The following is a 20,436-nucleotide window of genomic DNA, read 5'->3' as shown; positions in this document are numbered from 1 at the left end:
TAACGTAATAAAATATAATATAGATTAATACATAAATATATAATATAGTATAATATTACTATAAATATAATATAATATTATTATAATATAGTGATATAATATTGTATACTATAGCATAATAATATAATATAATTTGATATTATATAACATAATATATTTAATGTATTATATATAATGTAATATAATATTTTATTTATAGTATAATACAATAATAAAGATATAAAATATTATAATTATTATCATTATATATTAATATTATTATTTTGTGTAATTATTAGATTCATTAGTATTTTGATCCAAAAAAAAAAAATTAGCTTTCTGACGGAGCCTAAAAGTACTTTTTCAGAGAAGCTCTAGCAAAACTAAAACAGCTTTCCAATTTTTTTACCAAGCACTTCTAGTTCATCTAAAATTACTTTTGGAGAGTCAGAAAGTGCTTTTTGACCCCTCAAAAACTCTACCAAACGAAGCCTAATTAATAGCCATTATTTTCCACCTTCATTTAAATAAAATAATATTTTTTATTTTTTAAAAAAAAGATTGCAAGGAGCAGTTATTATTTTTTAAAAAGCGAGTTCTGACAATAGACTAATAATGTAGAAAAGAGGCAAAATAATACAAAAGAACGAGAAATAATGGCGCACACCGATGCCAACGTATACAAATGTACAGTGCAACGTATTTTGCACCCTTCTTCCTCAAACCGGCTCCAACTTTACTTTCTTCCTACGTCTTATATGTCGGTTCCGGTTAATCTACCTACCACAGACGGCACACACAACCGTAAGCCGACAGTGGCATTTCTGTAAATCTCTCCACGCCACCGACCTCCTCCTCCGTACCGCCGCTGGTTAGTGGTTGCCTAGTCTGCATTCGCCTAACCAAGCATCTAACGGCACCGAAAAAAAACCCTACTCGTAGAAGCACACCAGACTCTACTCATAACTTCTCGCGGGCCCCACTACCAGGACCCTTTACTAGTGAGTGGGTTAATATTTTTCTGGTCTCTTTTCAAGTGTTCTTCTCGCAGCCATCCTGGCCGCCGCTGAGCCAACTCCTTTAAATCCAAACACCAGCCGAGAACGCGCTTAATTATTTTTCGGACCATTTTTTTTTCTATTTTTCGTTTGTTTTTCTCTTTCGTCACTCTTCTCCAAGAAGCTAGGGTCCCCCCCTCTCCCCCCTCGGATCTGGTTATCCGAGGAGCGATCTTGGGAATGCTCGTGGATTTGGACCGCATCTCGTTGTAGGATTGCAAGCTAATCTCCGGGACCATCGTTAATGGAGATCGCAGGACCGATCGCACCCGGCCAGGTACGCGAACTCCAGGAGATCTAACTCGTCCTTGCTTCGAATCTCCGATTTACTTGGAAATTTTGGCCGTGAACATCGTTTCGATAATTTTTATTTTGATTTCCAGCCTACATTCCTTGTGAGTCCATTAGATATTAGTTAGAAAAGGATTCTTGGGATTTCTAGGGTTTTGGAACGAGACCAGTGCACGGAATGCGAGTATTAGTTGCTCGTTTGATGACACTTGGCAGTCTAAAGCGAAATTTTTGGTTGTTTAAACAGTTAGTGAGGTATTTAGGGTTTCAGCTGAACTGGGGAGGAAAAAAGGCGACTTTCTGATGAGTTAGTGCGTGTTTAGGATTTGTTTTCTGAAGCCCCCCCCCCGCGCCCCCGCGCGCGCCCCTTTTGGGATATTCGACAATGCTTTGTTTTTTCTCGGATTTTAAGTATGGCAATAGATATTTTTTTTTTAATTTAATTGACAATTCGGGACCGCCTTTCTAGTCTGCTTGTTGAATGTAGTGGTAGTTCACTGAAAGAGCCATTTTCTTTTGACATAAGTTAGCTTTGTTTATGGGGCAGGTATCGTTTCTGCTTGGATTCATCCCTGTTTTCGTGGCATGGATATATTCAGAATTACTGGAATACAGGAAAAGTTCGGCTTCTCCAAAAGTGTGAGTTATATTCTATTGACATGGATTATAGTTTACGTTACCTTAGTGAAGATTGTTCAACTCTCTGAGATTGTGATTCTTGATCTAGTTCCATTTAAATGCGGTTCTGTAGCATCACCAGCTATTATCCAATATTTAATTAGCTCTTCCTCTCGAATAACAATTCATCTTATGCTGATAAGGTAGTACCGTTTCTTGTATTATGATGAGGCAAAAGTAAACTTGGAAAAAGTTTAAATGGCATGTCCTGATATGTTATATCTGCTATCAGCTTAAATGGCGCATCTCTTGATTTTTTTTCCTTTTTATAGTGGCAGACATTCAGACATCAATTTGGTTGTGTTAGACAATGAGCCAAATAGGGAAGATGATCGAGCTTCATTACTAGAGGGTGGTCTTCAAGCAGCATATCCGAAAGCACTCCAAGTGTCTGCCACATCGCCCCTTTTAAGGTAGGTCATAAATTTTTCTTTACTTCTCACTACTGCAACCAAGGAACTGTGTTGTGTGTCATGGCAAACCCTGACCACATTTGTTTATGCATCCTGGAGCTGTTCAGATTTTGTCTGATGGATGAGGCATTCTTGCTAGAGCATCGGTTAACGTTGAGGGCGATGTAAGTGAAGCTTTTATGTTATGTTGAAGGCATAAACACTTATCAAGTTGGAGATTGTTGTGACTGATTTATTCTCATAATTTTTCAGTTCCGAATTTGGAGCTTATTTGGTCTATTTTTTCATATGTGATCGGACAAATCTTCTTGGAGAGTCAAAAAAGGTGCTGTTTTAGCTCCTAATCAACAGAAACCATATGTTCTAATTCGCAAGAGTAATATATGAAATTTGGATATCTTTGTATTTTCTATTTTGTTTTTAGAATGATCATTATGATCTGCGTAAAGGATGCAAAAGCCTTTGTCTACCGATGCTGCTCTTTACCTATTCCTTCTGATCTTGTCATTTTTCATTATTAATGCCCATATTTTAAATAAGACAGCATATGATGTGTTATTTCAGGGTTCTCAAATTTAAATGCTATTAATTCATTCTAATAATGTAATATGAATTAATTTTCCCTTAGAAGAGCACTTGAAATCTTATAAACCCAATCTATAGTTGCTTATTCTGATAGCAATTGGTTGGCATTGTCCTTTAGTGTTAAGCATCCCACACATGAATACATATCCCCATGCATGAAGTATTGACATAACCTAAAGTGGCACATTTTCTAGTCCTGGAAAGATTTCAGATTGCAAAAAGAAAGGCACTATCTGATATATGGAAATGCATTCAATTGAAAATTGTGTGCCAACCTAAAAAATGGACTTATATCTTGGTAATGGCTACTTCTATTGAAAGTAAAAGAAAACAAAGGCATCATATTACATCTAGAGAAAATAGAGAAGCTATATGTGTACCTTTACCCTGCAGATGTGCATGTAAAATCTTTATGTGGGCATCAAATTTGCTGTCTGCACTACATTTTTGAAGCCATCTCATCCACTTTTGTATGGTCTCATGCCCAAGGGAAAGTAGTGCACGGGTATGATGCTTTACATGGGTGGATACAATTTGTTGCGAGGCAACACAAAAGACAAATCTCGTCCATGAGTGGCCTTGTTCAGAGAGACCTGTTCACCACTGTATCTGAATTACTTGGAAAGAAAAAAGAGGCATCAAGAAAACAGAGCAACCATCTGCATGATTTCATGATTGCATGCCTACTAAATGAACTAAGGTAACTAGTTGCCAACTATGTTGGTTTCTTGTCACTAACAAGCAACATCTTGTGCAAAACACCACCTTAACAAACTAATGTGATACGGTATTTAGTAAAATGCATAGTAAGATGTTGCTGTTCACATTTTTTCACAAGGTCAGTTAAATATCATGAATTGTTATTGGATCAGAGCCACTTTAACATTTTTAACAATCTTGATGGGCTAGCTTAAACTTTTTATATCTGCATGAACAGCAACATGGTTGATGGCTTATTAAAGATTAAATTCAACCTTAGTTTTGCCCTATTAAAGGTTAGGTTTCATCTTTAGCTAGCAAAAATTGCTACAAAAGAAGACAAATCCTCCCATTAAATAGTTATTTATAGGAGAAATTGCTCTTGGGCATAATGTGCGATTTGAAGTTATTTCCTCGAATTGCAAATACATAGGCAGTTACAGAGGTGACAACTGCTAGGCTAAAATTTTTACCCTTAAAAGTTAATAGACTATTATTTTTGCAATAACTTCATTACTACATTATTCGATCCAAAAACTCCTTAATAAGTGTTTTAATCTTTTTAGATAAAGCTTGGAGATGTTCAAATAAACAAACTGTAGTCCCTCAAAAACTCTTATTTGGGCCCAGATTAAGCAGAGAAAACCTGAGTAGGTCTATACTCTACTTCTGGCAGGCTTGAACCGAATAGAGTAACCATAGTTCTCATGTTAGAATAACAAACAAGTTGCAATGTTACATGGCTAGTCCCCTGCGCCGGAATGCAGTTGGATCCAGAACGACTCTGGTATGATTTATGGACAGGTGGCTTTGTATCCTTTTACTTCAAATATTTCACCAAACACCATAAAAAGGGCACTTCACTACCATTAAAACCTCCTTTGTAACAAGCAAAAGACATGTGCGATGCACTTGAGGGGAAAAAAGAGGAGAGCGGAAAGAACATGGAGAAAGGCAGTGAAAGAGATATAAGCAGTTACCAGGGTTCCGACTTGGAATGTTTTCTCTTCTTTTCTTTTTTGGAGAGCATCAAACTTGGAATTTTTTTATCTTGGAGTGGGGAAGGATTCATGTTTGAGATTGCCCGGGTATCAAGATCGTGGAATATTTAGTTTTTCAGAATTAGGCTTTGTTTTTTCTCTCCTTTTGCCTTGTAGTGTTGAGAGATAATGATCCATCCTATTCTATTAGTTTATATATTTTACCCCAATTTTCTTGAATTGTTAACTAATTCTTTGATAAGTTCATCTGAAATGGAGCATGTTATTGACTGATTTATTGATTTTTTCTTATTTAACTACAAATCTGGGAAAAAATTACAGCAGTGAATTGTGGTTTTGTGATATAGTTGTAAAATTTGTTATAGATTTGCTAACAATGTTCATTTTTTAACATTTTTCCTGTTTGCAGAGTTACAGCCGAGATCTTTTTCTTTTTCTTTACTTTCTTCTCATCATAGTCTCAGCAATGACCTCTTTTAAAATCCACCAAGATAAGTCGCCATTCTCTGGAAAACCCATACTTTATCTAAATAGACATCAGACTGAGGAATGGAAGGGATGGATGCAGGTCAGTTTCTCTCTATTGACGATTGTCTTGCACGATGAACTTAACTTTTTGCCAATTGTACCAGGATATTCATTTTGAAAGTTGATGCCTCCATTCAAATTTATCCTGCCAGTTGATTTTATAATCCATCTCATGTCTGAGAAGAGGTTTATTTCATAGTCTGCTTTTTTTTAAAAAAAAAATGGAAGCATGTAGCTGTTTGTGCAATAAAGGCAGGAAATGAGCTTTTAAAATGCACCTGATGTTCTCATGCACATGCTCCAGTAGCTCAAACGAGGGTTTTGCTCTGGGAAACAGGAAATATGAAAAAGCTTGCAGGAATGGCGAAAAGCATTTTACTAATGCATTTCATGGCTTTTCTATACTTGTGCAAGCTTTGCGCTTCCATTCCATTCCCTTTATTATTAGAAAATGCAAGAGACAAACAAATTTTTATGGCTACCACCCCACTGTTTCTTCCTCATGAATATTTAGTTTTTTATTGTTTCAAAATGTGAAAGCTATTCAGCAATCTGATGTGTAATTCAGGCAATTTTAGTTGCTTGTTTATTTATTTATTTTTTTGGTAATCAGTATTTGAATGATTTCGTCCCTGTTATGTTGATAAACTTTGTTCCATTACCTTACAACTTTGCACAGTCCTTTCTAAACTTTAGTGTGATATGTGCAGAATATTCTTTATATTCTTGGAGACACAACACGACTTGCAAACAGGCTATATGTGAAATAAATAACTTATAAATCTGTTCTATTGGCTCTGTGATGTTGCCAGCAGCAGTTGCTGGAAGAGTTGCAGGCAGAGGCATTAAACCTAAATCAAGCATACTCTGGACCTGATTTAAGAGCCAGTCAAGTCAGAGTATGGAATTGAGTTATTTATACCTACCTAGGCCAAGTCAGCTCAAAAGATAATTAAAAAAATTTCTGCCATGATGTAAGACAAGTCATTTAGTTTATGGCCTGGTCAAACCGATGCTATCTAGTCTTTGTTTTAGCCTCGGTTGACCTCCTCCAATTACGAAAGGGCTGTTTCTAGGCTGATACATATCTGATATTGACTATCCCATGTCGTGGACCATGCGAGACTTCAATGAACACAATCATTACTCTAACTGATATACCAAAAATTCCTAGGCGTTAGATATGTGTTAGGTTGGAGACTTAAGCAAGTACATAGTAGACTGCCTCTCTGGTTTGAGTAGTCTTTTCCAAGTGAAGACCTTCAGTTGAGGATAAGCAAGTGGTCCTTTCTGTATGGAGGTTGCACTTTGGTCAATAGGCTGCCCTGGCCACAGGTGGCTCTCACTCTAGCCTTTCTTTTCCCAGTAGCCCTTTCCATAAGTCTTCCCTTCCATGATTTGAACTCCTTACATGGGGCTGGCTCTGACACCAAATGTTTACAACTCTAATCAATACATTAGAAACATCTAGATGTTAGAGATGCATCAATGCATGAATTCTTCATCTTGGAGGGCCTTTTGATGTCTCCATTTTCTTACAGCAGAAAATGTCTAAGATAATTTCAAGGTCCACCCGTTAATCACTGTTTGTTTTTCTTCTAATAGAGCTAATTACTAGAACCATAATGTACAACTTTGTCTAAATTTCTAGCTCTCTGAACTGAACTAGCCTGCCAGATATGACTTATCCGCCTTAGTTGTTAGATATATGAGTTGAATGTAACCATCCTTTCCTTTTCAGGTACTGTTTTTGATGTATCACTACTTCAATGCAAAAGAGATATATAATGCAATTCGTGTTTTTATTGCCGCATATGTGTGGATGACTGGTTTTGGGAATTTCTCATATTATTATGTCCGAAAAGATTTCAGCCTGGCACGATTTGCGCAGGTGACATATGTCAAACTTTAACTTTTTTCCCCCTTGCATTGGTGATGGGGCCTGGTACTGTAGTTGGTTATTTCCTTTCTTATTAGAATAGAATGCTGCTAACAATTTCTAACTATGTTCAACAGATGATGTGGCGCCTTAATTTCTTTGTGGCATTTTGCTGCATTGTCCTTAATAATGAGTACATGCTGTATTACATCTGCCCCATGCACACTCTTTTCACCATTATGGTTTATGGGGCACTTGGAATTCTAAACAAATACAATGAGCTCGGATCAGTGATTGCAGTAAAAATAGCTGCCTGCTTTTTGGTTGTTATTCTGATCTGGGAGGTTCCGAAAGTCTTTGATATAGTTTGGAGCCCACTAACATTCCTTTTAGGTCAGTACTCTCTAAAGTTTTTTTTTTTCCTGGTCTTTTGACTTTCTCCGCTTGTTTCTTCTAAAAGATGAATAAGGTTCTTAAGCCACTCATATCCAGGTTACAGCGATCCAGATCCTTCAAAACTGAAATATCCTCGTTTGCATGAATGGCACTTCCGATCGGGGCTTGATCGCTATATTTGGATTGTGGGAATGATATATGCCTATTATCACCCAACTGTAAGTTTTAGTGCACTTATGAATTTCTTATTGTCAAACAAATATTTTAGTAGCCAATGGTTGTTTCTGTTTAAAATGTGTCTGATTTGCTGTGTATGTGTTTCTTCATTCTTTTTGAATTTATAAATTAGACAAAATAACTTGCAAATAAGTTTTAGGCATATCACTCCAGGGTATGAATCATTTATTAGATCTATTCTCTAATGGGACTAACATTCACTGCAGAACTTGCTCCAGCAGTGTTATAAAAGCTGGGCAGGTCAGCCTAGTCTACCCATTCAACCTGTTATGATAAAGCTTATTGCATGTCAGGTTATACCCAAATCTACTTTTCTGTAAAGTACATCTGAACCATTGATCCAAGTGTTTTAACCATTTGAATCAAATGAATCAGAGATCTGGTTGTTCAGATCCACCTGATTCAATTCTAAATTGCCAGTGACTCTGGAATTATAACCTTACACACCACACAAACTTACAGAGAGAAAAAAGGCCAGACTGGGAGAGTGGAGCATCTTTGCCGTTGACCAAACTCTCTTCCTCTTGTTCATGTTCTAGACTTCTAGTTGAGGCAGTCAGGCCTGAGCCTTAAAACCGGATCTGTGGCTGAGTTTCCATAAGATCAAAGATCTGAGGTGTTCTACTGGAGAAAAAGAGACTTGCTTAGGGTACATTGGTGGAAGATAAAGGTGGGAGGATCTGATCTGTAAGTAAAATTGCAGTCAACCTGCAGTTTCTGTGACCTGGCCATCAATATAGGTTGGTGTCCAAGTTGGTTTCAAACTAGTGTCTTAAGTATTTTCGCATCAAAGCTCAGGGTAGTTGTGCTGAGGCCTTAAAGATGCAGCCTGGGTGACCGGATCATTCTTTGCTCTTCGACTCCTTTGGATTGTATAAGCATGTTCTCCTTGATGCCCCCAAACATCCACCCAACCCCATATAGCCAAACCAAATAAGATTTTGCCAAAAAAAAAGTTGACAATACTAGAAGTGGTGGTTATTTCATACTATTCTCATCTATTTAGTCTGGCTGCCAAAAAATAAAAGTTGAAATAGTGTTTCCAGTTTTTTTGCTCTCTCATTATTTATGTGAGTTAATAGGTGGATTATATATCGTGAAATTAATCAAAGGGTTTGACATGTTCCCCAATCGATCCTCTGTTTTCATATTATATTTATCTGCTCAGTTATATCTTCTTTCTTTGTGGCATCTTAGCCAAACTTTTAGTGTGCTTGCTGCTACAGGTTGAGAGGTGGATGGAGAAACTTGAAGAAGCTGAAACAAGGACAAGAATATCAGTCAAGACATGTGCTGTGACAGTTTCACTGGCGGTAGCTTTCATAAATTATTATGCATTTGTGTTTTTCATGAGTTAATGTGTCCAACCTTTTATTTTTTGGTCTCAACTCTCAAGTTTTCTTATCTAATTCAGATTGGGTATATATGGTATGAGTATATTTACAAGCTGGACAAGATTACATACAATAAGTATCATCCTTATACATCATGGATCCCAATAACGTATGCACCTATCTCTTATGTATCGTGCATTTTTTGATTGCTAACACTTGATGCTAGTTTCTGATGCATTTTTTTTCTTACCCTTGTATATAGTGTCTACATCTGCTTGAGGAACTTCACACAACAGTTTCGGAGCTGCTCTCTGACCCTCCTTGCGTAAGTTACATTTGCCATATTTCAGTAAATTGTAGCCTGTGCTTCTGGATGAACATATTTGGACCAGCTCTTTGCAACCTTTACATTTTGGAAATTTGTCCTATGCATGTTCCTAATTAACCTTGTCATCAATTAATCAGGTGGCTTGGAAAGATAACATTAGAGACCTACATATCCCAGATCCACATCTGGCTTAGGTATGCCCAATTATCCTACTTGGTTGAGCAGTTCCCCAAAGGGCTTGAGCAAGTCCATGTATGCTAGCTTTCTCATGGATCATCAACTGATTGAAGCTTTTTTCCTTTCCCGCTGCAAATTTGCTTTTGATTTTGCAGGTCAGGAGTGCCTAATGGACAACCTCGATATCTGTTTTCGCTCATACCGAACTACCCATTGCTGAATTTCATGCTCACAACTGCCATATATATAGCGGTCTGTGAATAATAATATGAACACGGTGCAGGAAATGTTTAATTCAAGTCAAGAATGAGCAGAAAGTGTGACCGTCTCTTCTTGTGCAGGTTTCGCACAGACTATTTGAATTGACAAGCACACTGAAGACGGCTTTTGTGCCAGGTAGAGACAACAAGCGCCTCATGAATAACGTGATTGCAGGAGCTGCCATTTCAGTCATCCTATATTCCTTGTCCTCCGTTTTCCTAAACGTTCCAAGGATGCTGGTATGATATTTTCGCTGTTAATATTTATGAAAAAAAAGAAATCTTGATTAAACTTTCGCAGATTAGACTTTATTTTTGTCGAGCGCTCCTTTACATTTTTTTACCTTCTTCTAATCACATGCAGGTATGAGTATTTATAGTTGGTGGAGTCAAGAACTCTGTTAGACGTAGCACGTTCGGATGAAATGGTACTTTCGATGTCCTTGTGAAAGTGGGCAGCGGAACACAGGCTGGTCAAGTATCATATGGAGCTGCTAGATTAATTATATAGAAAAGTAGGTGCTGGAATTGGCAGCCTAATGAGGTGCTCGTGTGTGTGTTCATTCTGCGGGAGTGAGTACCCTTGTAGTCTCTTTTATGGGTCCGGGTTGTGGTGCAATAAGCTTACACGCTTTAAAATTTGTAAAGTATAGCTTAAAAATCCTCCGAGAATTGTGGTGGGGATTGTTAAAGTTCCGTTGTCTTGAATATAGCGAGCGTTTGAATGACTGGGACAGCCGCCGTGACTTTATTCGTATGCAACAGTGTTCTCAATGGCCTCTCCACCACTTTGTGTTGCTTTTGCCTATGTTTTTAGGCTGCATGAAGATTTCAGCTTTTATGTGGATCATTGTGTTGCGCTACTGAGAAGCAGACAGTCGATGGAACTCGCACACTCGTAAACTGGCAAGAGTCCGGTCATACTGGGACCCTTAAACAGGAAAAAAGTATTTCTTGAAACCTGGTCTTCCAACTTCCAATAATTTTCTTCAGGAGCTTTCCTGTATAAAATTGCTTTAGTTATTATATTATGGGCTCACGTGGTTCGCAGAAAGAGGAGAAAGGAATGTATGGTATAATAAAAAATAAAAAAAATAATATTTGGTTGAAGTTTTTAATGAAAAAAGATAGAAAAATAATTTTTTCAAAAATATTTTTAAGTTTTAGATAAATTAGAGTAATTTTTTTATTAAGAATATAATGAATATTATATATAATTAATTTCAAAAAATAAATGTTAAGCTAAATATAAATCATTTAAAAATATACTATTTTTTATTATTAATTAAATATGTAAAAATAATTTTTCCCATGCATTATATACTTACATACCAGTTTTTCCAAAAATATTTCAATGAAGAAAAAAAATTACGCAAATCAAATAAATTGTATATTAACAAATTATCAAGTATGGTTAATTTTTCCACGGGCAATCCAAAGTGATGCAACAATCATTAATTCTCATTAATTCCAACTCATCTGCCCCACACGTTTCTGTTATGATACAAGTAGCCCACAGCGAGGTAGTAAACTTAGTTGTGCATCATTAGGGCAAAAGAAACACATAACAGCCTTCTACCTTAAAATTAAACATTAAAAGTTCCAAGGCTCCTTACGTTTTACCGTAGCACATAAATCATAGATTCATGAATGGTTTCTTAAAGTTTAGACATATAGGCAGTTCACCATCAGCAAGCTGCAATATGTGCAGCACGAGAAAACAAGACACAATGGATCCGCTATATGAGGCCCATCTTGACTTGCACCCACATTTGCAACAAGGAGCCATCAGCATTCTTCCACACTAAAAACATCTGCGATGTCCAAAGAGGAGTAAGAGCGACCTTGTCTTCATAAAGAAGAAAGAAGATTTCGAGTATCTGTGGACTCCACTAAACAAGAATTCATGTTTGATGGAATGCCAATCATGACAGCAATTACAAGCTACAAATCTTGTTGTGTTGGTCTTGCTCTCCCTCTTTGAAATCATTTTGCCCTTTATTGTCATGCCTAAACAAAATATTATCAAGGAACCAATCAAAAAATAGCAAATCATACAAATTTCAACCCATTAGCTTTCCAAATTTAAACATCGTAAAAGATAGCTACATTAGTCAATTAGGTACAATTTGAGCTGTGTTTGATCTTTTGCTTTCAATGAGTGGATCAGCCGTTGCTTCTCTTAAAAAGCATACCGGGTCGAGTACCTGACACCAGCTTGGACAAAAGATGAACAAACTTGAGATTGATGGACCTGACAATAATATGGCCACAGAATAGGAAAAAAAAAGGAATCATAAAAAGGAAAGTATTCACAAAATAACAAAGGATCCAGATCATTGTTTTTGATGATGTACCAAGGACGGTGGAAGCTTACTTCAGAATAGTTTTATGGCTACTGCAATCTTCAAAACGGATGTTGTAACGAACTTCTTCACCAACTGTTGCATCCATCTCCTGAGCAACTCGACAGGAGACAGATTAAAGCAACTCTGCAAGGTTGGGTACAAGCAACCATTGGGAACTTGCCTAAGTAATCAGCCTCCAAAACAGATTGGGAATCTGTTCAACCACATCATTCCTTGCATCGGTAATTTAGACCAACGATGCTATAGCAAACAATCACCATTCCCCGAACCCAAGGTCCATAAATGTTATGTACATCATATTGTGTGAGGGAATCAAGAATTCTAAATGGCAAAAAAGAAAATGGTGCCTGACCTTAAGCATTCAAAAAACAAAATAAAAATGATAACTTTGCATACATTTTAATAGTAAGAAAAGTAGCATATTATCGACTCCACAAGTAAAAAAAATCTTTAATCATCACAAATAGTTGAAACATACCCCATATGACTTTACATTCACAATCTTTCTAACCTTAAAAGAATTGGAAAAAAGAGAATCATCTACATAATATATATGAGTCATTGGTCCAGCATTTGCAAGCCTAAACCCCTTAAGAAACTGCCGCTATGCAACATGCAGGTCCTTGTTAAAAACCAAATAGATGTAAAATAGTTGAGGGGATGAAGGGCATCTTCATGCACTAAAGTCTTTATCACTACTAAATGATAATTTAAAAGCAACATTGGACAAAGATAATGATATACTTACAAGATTAAAATTGTTATGTTGTCCAGCCATTTGTCTCTAAAGATCTTTCCATCTAACAAGTGAAAAAGAATCTTAACCTGCATTGTTATAAATTTTCTTATATCCAACTCACAAAGGAACCGATACATATTAACAGAAATCATTAAATCATCAAATATTCACAGAAACTTAAAAGCACAAATAGGCATAGCAGCGTCCTAACACTAAGTCTCTCCACCTAATTCTGGTCCTGGCCACTAGAAAAGGTGACAGAAAGTAAGATATTGAACCAATTTGATAGATAAGATTTAACTAAATGCATAATTAAGAAAACTTGCTACCATGTCTTAGGAAAGCACAGATAAAATCTATAACTCTTAATCAATCAAAGGTACAGTGTAATTCTGTACTTGCTCTCAAATATAAAATCACCTATATGATTTTAATACAAAAATTAGTGAAACCAATGTTGTTTTATATATTATAATTTTTTCTCCAACACCTATAATGAAAATAGGCTGCATATAAAAAATGTCCATCCACTAGATCCATATAGTTATTTAAGGTGATTGCACCAATCTATGCCATTTGCTAAAATGTCAATAATGGGACACAAGAATGTAGGAGATCATGGTGCTTCCCCCACCCCCTCCCCCACCCCCCAAAAAAAAAATCCAAAGAATCCATTTCTTCCTTAGCATAACAATGGCCACAACAGCAATAATTGCTTCTCACAAGGATTGATTCTATAGAAAAAGAAAAAGGAGAGGCAATAGCTAAACTTGACCCTCTGGCCATAGCCACAAGCCGCCATGGCCAATGCTATGGGTTCACACTGTCTCACCACCAATAAAGTCACCTCTTCTCTCTTTCCCTCTCCTCTCTTGCTTAATGGTATTGTCATGTTTTGATTGTCAGGAAGAGATATGGAGAGGGTTTCCTTGAATTAAGTTACAGATTATTGTGTTCTTGGATCATGTAATTCTCAACCTACTTATGTAGGCATTTTAGCAGACTCTGTAGACCAGTCCCAAGGTTTGGGCCAACCAGTCACACAACCTAAGCCCTAGAAGAGGTGCACCAATCAATTTCTTAATCATTTCAAGTAAAGGTAAAGCAAGAGTAAGATTCCAAGGATTGGAAGAAAATATTTTATGCAGCACAACTTTTATTAAAGAGCGATGGTACGTGCGGAAGAGGGTAGCAGCATGCTTCGAACAGGGCGTTAGAAAGTTTTCTTTTCTAACTTTTTTCCCTGAACTTCAGCATACTACTTGTACAAGAAGTTGACCTCCTTACATGTCTTAGTAGAAGCTGTGAATCAACACTAACTTGTAATAAAACCCTGTAGTAACATTTGAGTCCCTGATGTTTATGTACAAGAAATTAACTTCCCCTCCTTTCTCCAATTGCAACAAAAGAGGGGGTCAGTTGATAGCTACGAGATATTTTTTTTTCTGTTTTGGGTTTGGGGGGGGGGGGGGGGGGGGTGCAGGGCACTTTCAGTGTTGGACAATCCTTATCCCTCATGCACTTTTACAAATAGCATATCCCAGTTAGATGAGATTTTTCATGAAAAGAGGCTTATTTACAATTATTAGACATGGATAAAGACCAAAGACCAACTTACTTAATTAGAACACACATATGCAACCTTTTTGTAAGTTCCAAATGCTCAGACATTATGACAATATATTTAGATGTATAAGCTTCGCTAGAAGCTCGCGTTGGGATCTGGATATGTGCCAAAGTTACTTGATTTATTCCTTGATTATTCAGTAATTTTTCGCCCAACAACCACCGAATCTGGAGTTAAAAATGTGATTACATCTATTCCAGCATGAAGACAATCCAAATTTCTTCTTTTCGAGTCTATTGCACTCTATCTTCCCCACATGTACAATGTCATTTCAAGCAAGAAGTTTCCCAGATGCATCAGTAAGTCTTCAACTATCCTTTTTTTCCATTTAGGATCTATCACTTAACAGTGTTTAGAACATTTAAACCATGGACTGCACAAACATTAAAACAATTACACCACATTATCTACCTACAATACCAACGCTGATGATGGAACTTAAGACAAAATAATACACTTATAGTGAAATATCTCCTGTGCAATCCAGAGAATTACTTATACCGAGAAAATAAATCCTTATATGAATCATTTTGAAAACATAAAATGAAAATCAGGATTCAAATATCAATATCCAACAAAGTCCCTCATTCCCCCGCTTCGAAAGTTACCAACAGCTCAAATCGTTCCTTTTCCTTTACAGGAAAGCAGGGCCTGGCAGTGCCTTGAGAACTTCCAGTGGCAAAAAGTTTTCAAGCAGAAACAGTAAAGATAAAACCTTCCAAGACCCAACCACAACGCAACTCTAGCCCTCCAACATTACTATCACGAAATAAAAAGGAGTTCTTTGCACAAAATCCTTAACGTCATGATAGAACTGGCAATAAAAAGATGGGTGGGGAAAAAACTTTAACTTTTTTTCCATAGACACTAACCTGGGTGGTCTTCCCGCTGCCGCTCTCTCCGACGAGGATCAGCGTCTGGTTGGCCTGGAGCGCCTGCAAGAACTCCCCCTTTTGCTCCCAGACCGGGATGGTCTTCCTATTCTCCAAGATCTCGGAGTACATCTTATAGTAGGGGCGACCAGTTCACCGGTTGATCACCAGAAAGGCGGAGGCCATCTGGGAGAAGGCTCCATTAGCCTTGACCAGCTTCGCCAAGACGGAGGTCTCGTCCACCACGACGACGAGGCTCACCTTCCGCTTCTCTCCGTCGACATGCCAGGGTTCAATCCCCGGAAACCCTCATAATTCATCGACAATAATATTAATATGAATAAACACCACCAAGAACGTCAGCGTCTGTAGTCCAACGGTTAGGATAATTGCCTTCCAAGCAATAGATCCGGGTTCGACTCCCGGCAGACGCAAGTTTTTTAGGATGGCTTTGTTTTTGTTATTTTATTAAAAAAATATATATAAATTTTATTTAAAAAACGTTATAATTGGTTTTTTTATATTTTTAATATTTAAAAGACGAGAGTATTAATACAATTTTATATATTTTAGAGGGCATATATGTAAAAAATTCTTTACTCTTTTTACACCTACCAAATACATGGTAATTATAGGATCTAGAATAATACTTTCCCGTATGCTTAACTATGGTTGGTTTATATTATTACTATCATCATTATCATTAATCAATCAAGTTTGCATATGAATCTCATCCTATAATATTTGCACATTATCAACAACAATATTCTCCTTATGATTTGATTATAGAGAAATAAGAATTTTTTTCAGCACGATCACCTTGAATCTCTAAAAGTAAAATAATGAATTTGAAAGCAATGCTCTAAGCTAATTTACTCTCACAAAAGATGATTCAAACTATCATGCAAGTTTTATTTTACTTTCATTTTCTCATTCAAAGAGATTAGAAATTTCAAGATAATAATACTAAAATAAAATTTATTTACAAAATTAGATCTTGGTTTCTATAGTAATTATATTATCTTATTTTTTTTAGATTATACGATACACCTAGTCAAAATTTTTAGTTTGAAAACATTTTATTTTGATCAGTCCATTTTAAGATATAAAATCCATTAGACTTATAATTGCTGATTTAGCAACTCCATAAACATCTCACCTACCATATCAGACAGTAAATCTTACAAGCTATGTTGATCCCTTTTTATTTTATAAGAAACAAATTGTTCATATGAATATAGCAGGAGCCCTGTAGCATTGCTATATAAAAAACATGGTAAGCCTTAACAAATTGTAGAGATCATTGTAAGATTCTCTACTTATGCTTTTTTTAATCTATATTTTGGTAGAAAAATATATCCTCTCGGAATAGTTTATAAGAGAATTATCTCAACATAAGTAATAATGGACTCATAGGCTTTATCAATCGCGTGGTTAGCATGCATCAAACAGTGGAGATGTGGGCAAACTTTTTTTAAAAAAAACAATGTTGGTGGGACATATGCTTGTTTCTAAAAAAATATTTGCATTAAAATGGTAGAGATGTGTGCAACCTCCTCACTCTATTGGATAGAGTTCACCATCCCGAAAAGAAAAGGCACATCCAAAAACTTTATACCAAATATAGATCATTGCTCTACGATATGAAATGTATGTGTTTCTGAAATACAATTCAAATCCTGCTTTGCCGATGAATGCTATACATAATTTCAAACATTTTTCTGAAAGAAAGTGAAAAGGGAGCAGTCCACCCATATTTCACAAGCAAATAAGATCAGAATACAATATAATGAGAAAAGTAAAACATAAGAGTAACCCAAACAAAATAAGACCAAAAAAAATAAAAAAAAATTTAAGCACTTACTCGTGTCATCTTTTAACTCATATTATTATTGTTGTTGTCAAAATACGGTCTAATGATTTGGAGATGTGGAAAATGCTGATCAATCCACTATGATAGAAGGCAAAGTGCTTGTCTGCACGCAAAAAAAAGAAAACAAGAGATCTGGGGAATAGAAGAAAAGAGAGTAGAGCATTATGTAGAATAACACGAGATGCATATATGATATTTTGAGAGTTTTAAGTTAGGTGGAGAACTATTTTTAAGCTTTTTCTGTCACGCCCCTGCCTCCTCGGGGCACGTGAGGCACCCAGTGCCCACGTGAGGGCCACATGAGGAGGGAACACGGGACTCCCCTGCCAGATATTGTCCGGTTCTGGGGCTTCACGCAAGCGTCCTTCACCCCTCCCCGATTTTGTTTTCCACCCAAAACGCGTCTGCAGGATTAGGAGACACCCGCCTCATATGCCCAGGCTCTGGAACGAGTCTTTCCGATGTGGGACTATTGGGCCTTACACCCTTTCCACCATCGGACAAGAGCTGTCCTCGGCTCTGATACCAAATGTCACGCCCTCGCCTCCTCGGGGCACGTGAGGCACCCAGTGCCCACGTGGGAGCCACATGAGGGGAGAACACGGGGCTCCCCTGCCAGATATTGTCCGGTTCTGGGGCTTCACGCAAGCGTCCTTCACCCCTCCCCGATTTTGTTTTCCACCCAAAACGCGTCTGCAGGATTAGGAGACACCCGCCTCATATGCTCAGGCTCTGGAACGAGTCTTTCTGATGTGGGACTATTGGGCCTTACATTTTCTATCTGGAAGTGTCCATTTATATTACTCCAACTAAAACTGGCCCATGCTATCAATCTATGGTTGGTTGGTTAGATTTGGGCCACATCAATTACTATCACCAATTTTATGATGCCAATATATGATCTGCATCCACTTAAATTGGATGCCTTGAATGCCTTGCTCCTTTTAAATATTTTGCTGGATGCTCATATCTATTACAAAAATCCTAGCAAGAAGTCAAAAAAAGAAGATAATAGCGATTGATGTGCTTGAAAATGAAAGAGGACTCCCTGAAAGCAATAACTCGACAAAACTTCGTAGTGAAGACACACTCTTCGTAATACGAGCCGGTGACCCCAAGCGAGATATTAACACCCACTATATTCACCGAACCAACCTTCGACCACAAATATCAGCTCCAAGACCAGTAGAGGACGGCGACAGCGGGAGATGGGAGGCGCTTCATCACCTCAATCAATACTCCGGTGGATTGTAGACAGCATCTCCAACTCTAATTGGAGCACGCCAAGCTCCATCTTCCGGTGGCCGTCGTTCGACCTCTCCGGTCTCGCCCCAAGTTGGGCCGGCACGGTGTCCCGGTGGCCGGGGATCGGCTTTTCGTTCATCGACGACATCCTGTGGGCCTTCGTGGTGGCGTTTGAGACGCTCGCTTTAGCGGCGACCGTGTGTCTCTTCTTTGTCTTCTGTGGTTGTAGCATTTGAGGCTATAGTGTCGAAGTGGTGAAAACTTCTTATGTTGGAGAATTTGGTGAGAAAATATTTTGTCTGTGTTTGGTTTCCTTTCTTTCTTATTCCTTTTTTATAACAGCTTGGAGAGCCTATGGCTTGTTTTTTTTATGTTTCATTTGCTTTGTTGATAGCTTACATGTAGTGACTAAGTAATGAACAGGCTTGTTGCTTTGAATCCATCTCTTTCAAACGGAGTTAGACTTGCCATTAAATCCTATCTCATGGTACTAGAAGCCTTTCTTCCAACAGAAGTACACATCATAGGATTAACGAGTCAATTTATGCAACATTAAATCTCAAAAATTCTTGTGACCTGAACGCTGATTCATGAAGCACAGTCTACATCAGGTGGTAGGTTAGGATTTACTTTGTCTATTAAGTTGCTAAGGCTGGAATTAAGCACTTGATTACGCTAATAGCAGGCAAAGTGTTTGCTAAATTTCTTATTTCAAAGTTAGTTCAAATCCAGAGTTGGTTCTAATGACTGGGGACACCACTGGTTTGGGCTGTACCTGATTCTCCTTTTGAAGTTTAAGGGCGACTTTTCCCCCTTTACAGCATCTTATGTATGTGTGGGTCATGCGCCCTCATATTGGGTGAAGACAACTTGAATTCGGTAGTGGTTCAGATCAATGGGCTCAAACAGGATCCAAGATATTGATTTCACTTATCACACCAGGACACGTGTAACTCAATTAGGATGGCCTGGTAGCTATATATAGAGTGGTACATTTTCTATGATAATGCATCATTTTCTATGATAACGCATAGTCATAGAGTTAGGATTGGCGGACCTGTCCATTATATAGATTTTTTATATAAATTACATATTGATAAATTGGTTGAATTTAGGTCATATATTTGTTGATAAACTTAATTTTAGAATATATTTTTTTGCAGAAATTTTATTTTTTCTTTCCAAATATATATTCACACGTACATTTCGTATGTAGTATATTCGTACATACATACGTAAATACATACATATATGAAAGTTTAGATTGCGACTCAAATGTAAAGATTCACGTTATTTGTACCATTTCAAATTTGAATTTTTATTCATTTTTTTAAATCTATTAATAGCTAAGTCACATTTGAAGAAATCTTGAAATGGTTTCTGGCTCAATTTAGAATTTTTAAGTTGATTAATTAGGCTTGGTTCTAAAGTAAACTCGAATCGAGCTTAAAATTGTAGTAAACGCGTGCTTGATGTCAACTTTCAAGCTGAAAATTAACTCAATGTTGATTAAATTTAGGCTTTAGGCTTGCTTAAGCTCAACTTGTTTATGCCCCTAACTCTATTTCTACATTCATAACACAAATACTTAGAAGTGTACCTTTATTTCTGATATATTTTTTTCCGTAAACTTGTACTTTTGCCAATCAAGGAGATTCTCTAAAGAGAAAATTACTTAAACATCCTACACTATTTTCACTTAGTATTCCTTAAATTTTAAAAGTTTCGAAATAATACATAAAGTTAGTTAAGTTATTCAATATAATTCTGTTATCCTTCTTTGTTTACTTGAGCTTACAAGATTCTATCGTGTGACGGGCGGATGAGATTTTTAGAACTAGAATACCCTTATTTTAGTAGCATTTTCT

General features: G+C 37.0%; 2 protein-coding genes and 1 non-coding gene across 13 annotated transcripts; 2 read left to right on the top strand and 1 right to left on the bottom strand.

Moving 5' to 3' along the window:
* The first annotated feature begins 1,083 nt into the window (after positions 1 to 1,083).
* Positions 1,084 to 10,617, top strand: LOC103709671 (protein REDUCED WALL ACETYLATION 1-like). Its single transcript, XM_008795130.4, has 16 exons — positions 1,084 to 1,314; positions 1,876 to 1,967; positions 2,279 to 2,419; positions 2,527 to 2,583; positions 2,672 to 2,744; positions 5,114 to 5,272; positions 6,974 to 7,123; positions 7,249 to 7,504; positions 7,604 to 7,725; positions 8,971 to 9,057; positions 9,159 to 9,247; positions 9,341 to 9,403; positions 9,544 to 9,600; positions 9,739 to 9,835; positions 9,925 to 10,083; positions 10,208 to 10,617. The coding sequence occupies exons 1-16, from the start codon at positions 1,282 to 1,284 to the stop codon at positions 10,211 to 10,213; spliced, it is 1,641 nt and encodes a 546-aa protein (XP_008793352.1). The 5' UTR covers positions 1,084 to 1,281; the 3' UTR covers positions 10,214 to 10,617.
* An 819-nt stretch (positions 10,618 to 11,436) lies between these two features.
* LOC103709670 (probable pre-mRNA-splicing factor ATP-dependent RNA helicase DEAH2) lies at positions 11,437 to 15,763 on the bottom strand. Of its 11 annotated transcripts, none has more exons than XR_001879612.3 (4): positions 15,451 to 15,763; positions 12,221 to 13,037; positions 11,953 to 12,097; positions 11,437 to 11,853 (listed from the first exon to the last, which is right to left on the bottom strand). XR_001879612.3 is itself a non-coding variant. In XM_039132903.1 (3 exons), exons 1-3 carry the CDS (start codon positions 15,580 to 15,582, stop codon positions 12,278 to 12,280), a joined length of 267 nt encoding a protein of 88 aa, XP_038988831.1. In that variant the 5' UTR covers positions 15,583 to 15,763; the 3' UTR covers positions 11,437 to 12,277. The 11 variants fall into 11 exon arrangements, 2 of the variants coding, with proteins under 2 accessions (XP_038988831.1, XP_017698942.1); XR_003386179.2 differs by having other exon boundaries at positions 11,953 to 12,050; XR_003386177.2 differs by having other exon boundaries at positions 11,437 to 12,097; positions 12,221 to 12,834; positions 12,961 to 13,037.
* A 49-nt stretch (positions 15,764 to 15,812) lies between these two features.
* On the top strand, positions 15,813 to 15,884 carry TRNAG-UCC. The gene has a single exon. It is a non-coding gene; the product is annotated as a tRNA-Gly (tRNA).
* Positions 15,885 to 20,436: the final 4,552 nt, after the last annotated feature.

The sequence above is a fragment of the Phoenix dactylifera genome, chromosome 13 (assembly GCF_009389715.1).
Source record: "Phoenix dactylifera cultivar Barhee BC4 chromosome 13, palm_55x_up_171113_PBpolish2nd_filt_p, whole genome shotgun sequence".
Taxonomy (NCBI): Eukaryota; Viridiplantae; Streptophyta; class Magnoliopsida; order Arecales; family Arecaceae; genus Phoenix; species Phoenix dactylifera.
The sequence above is the reverse complement of the archived record's forward strand: the minus strand, read 5'-3'. Positions and strand labels throughout refer to the sequence as shown.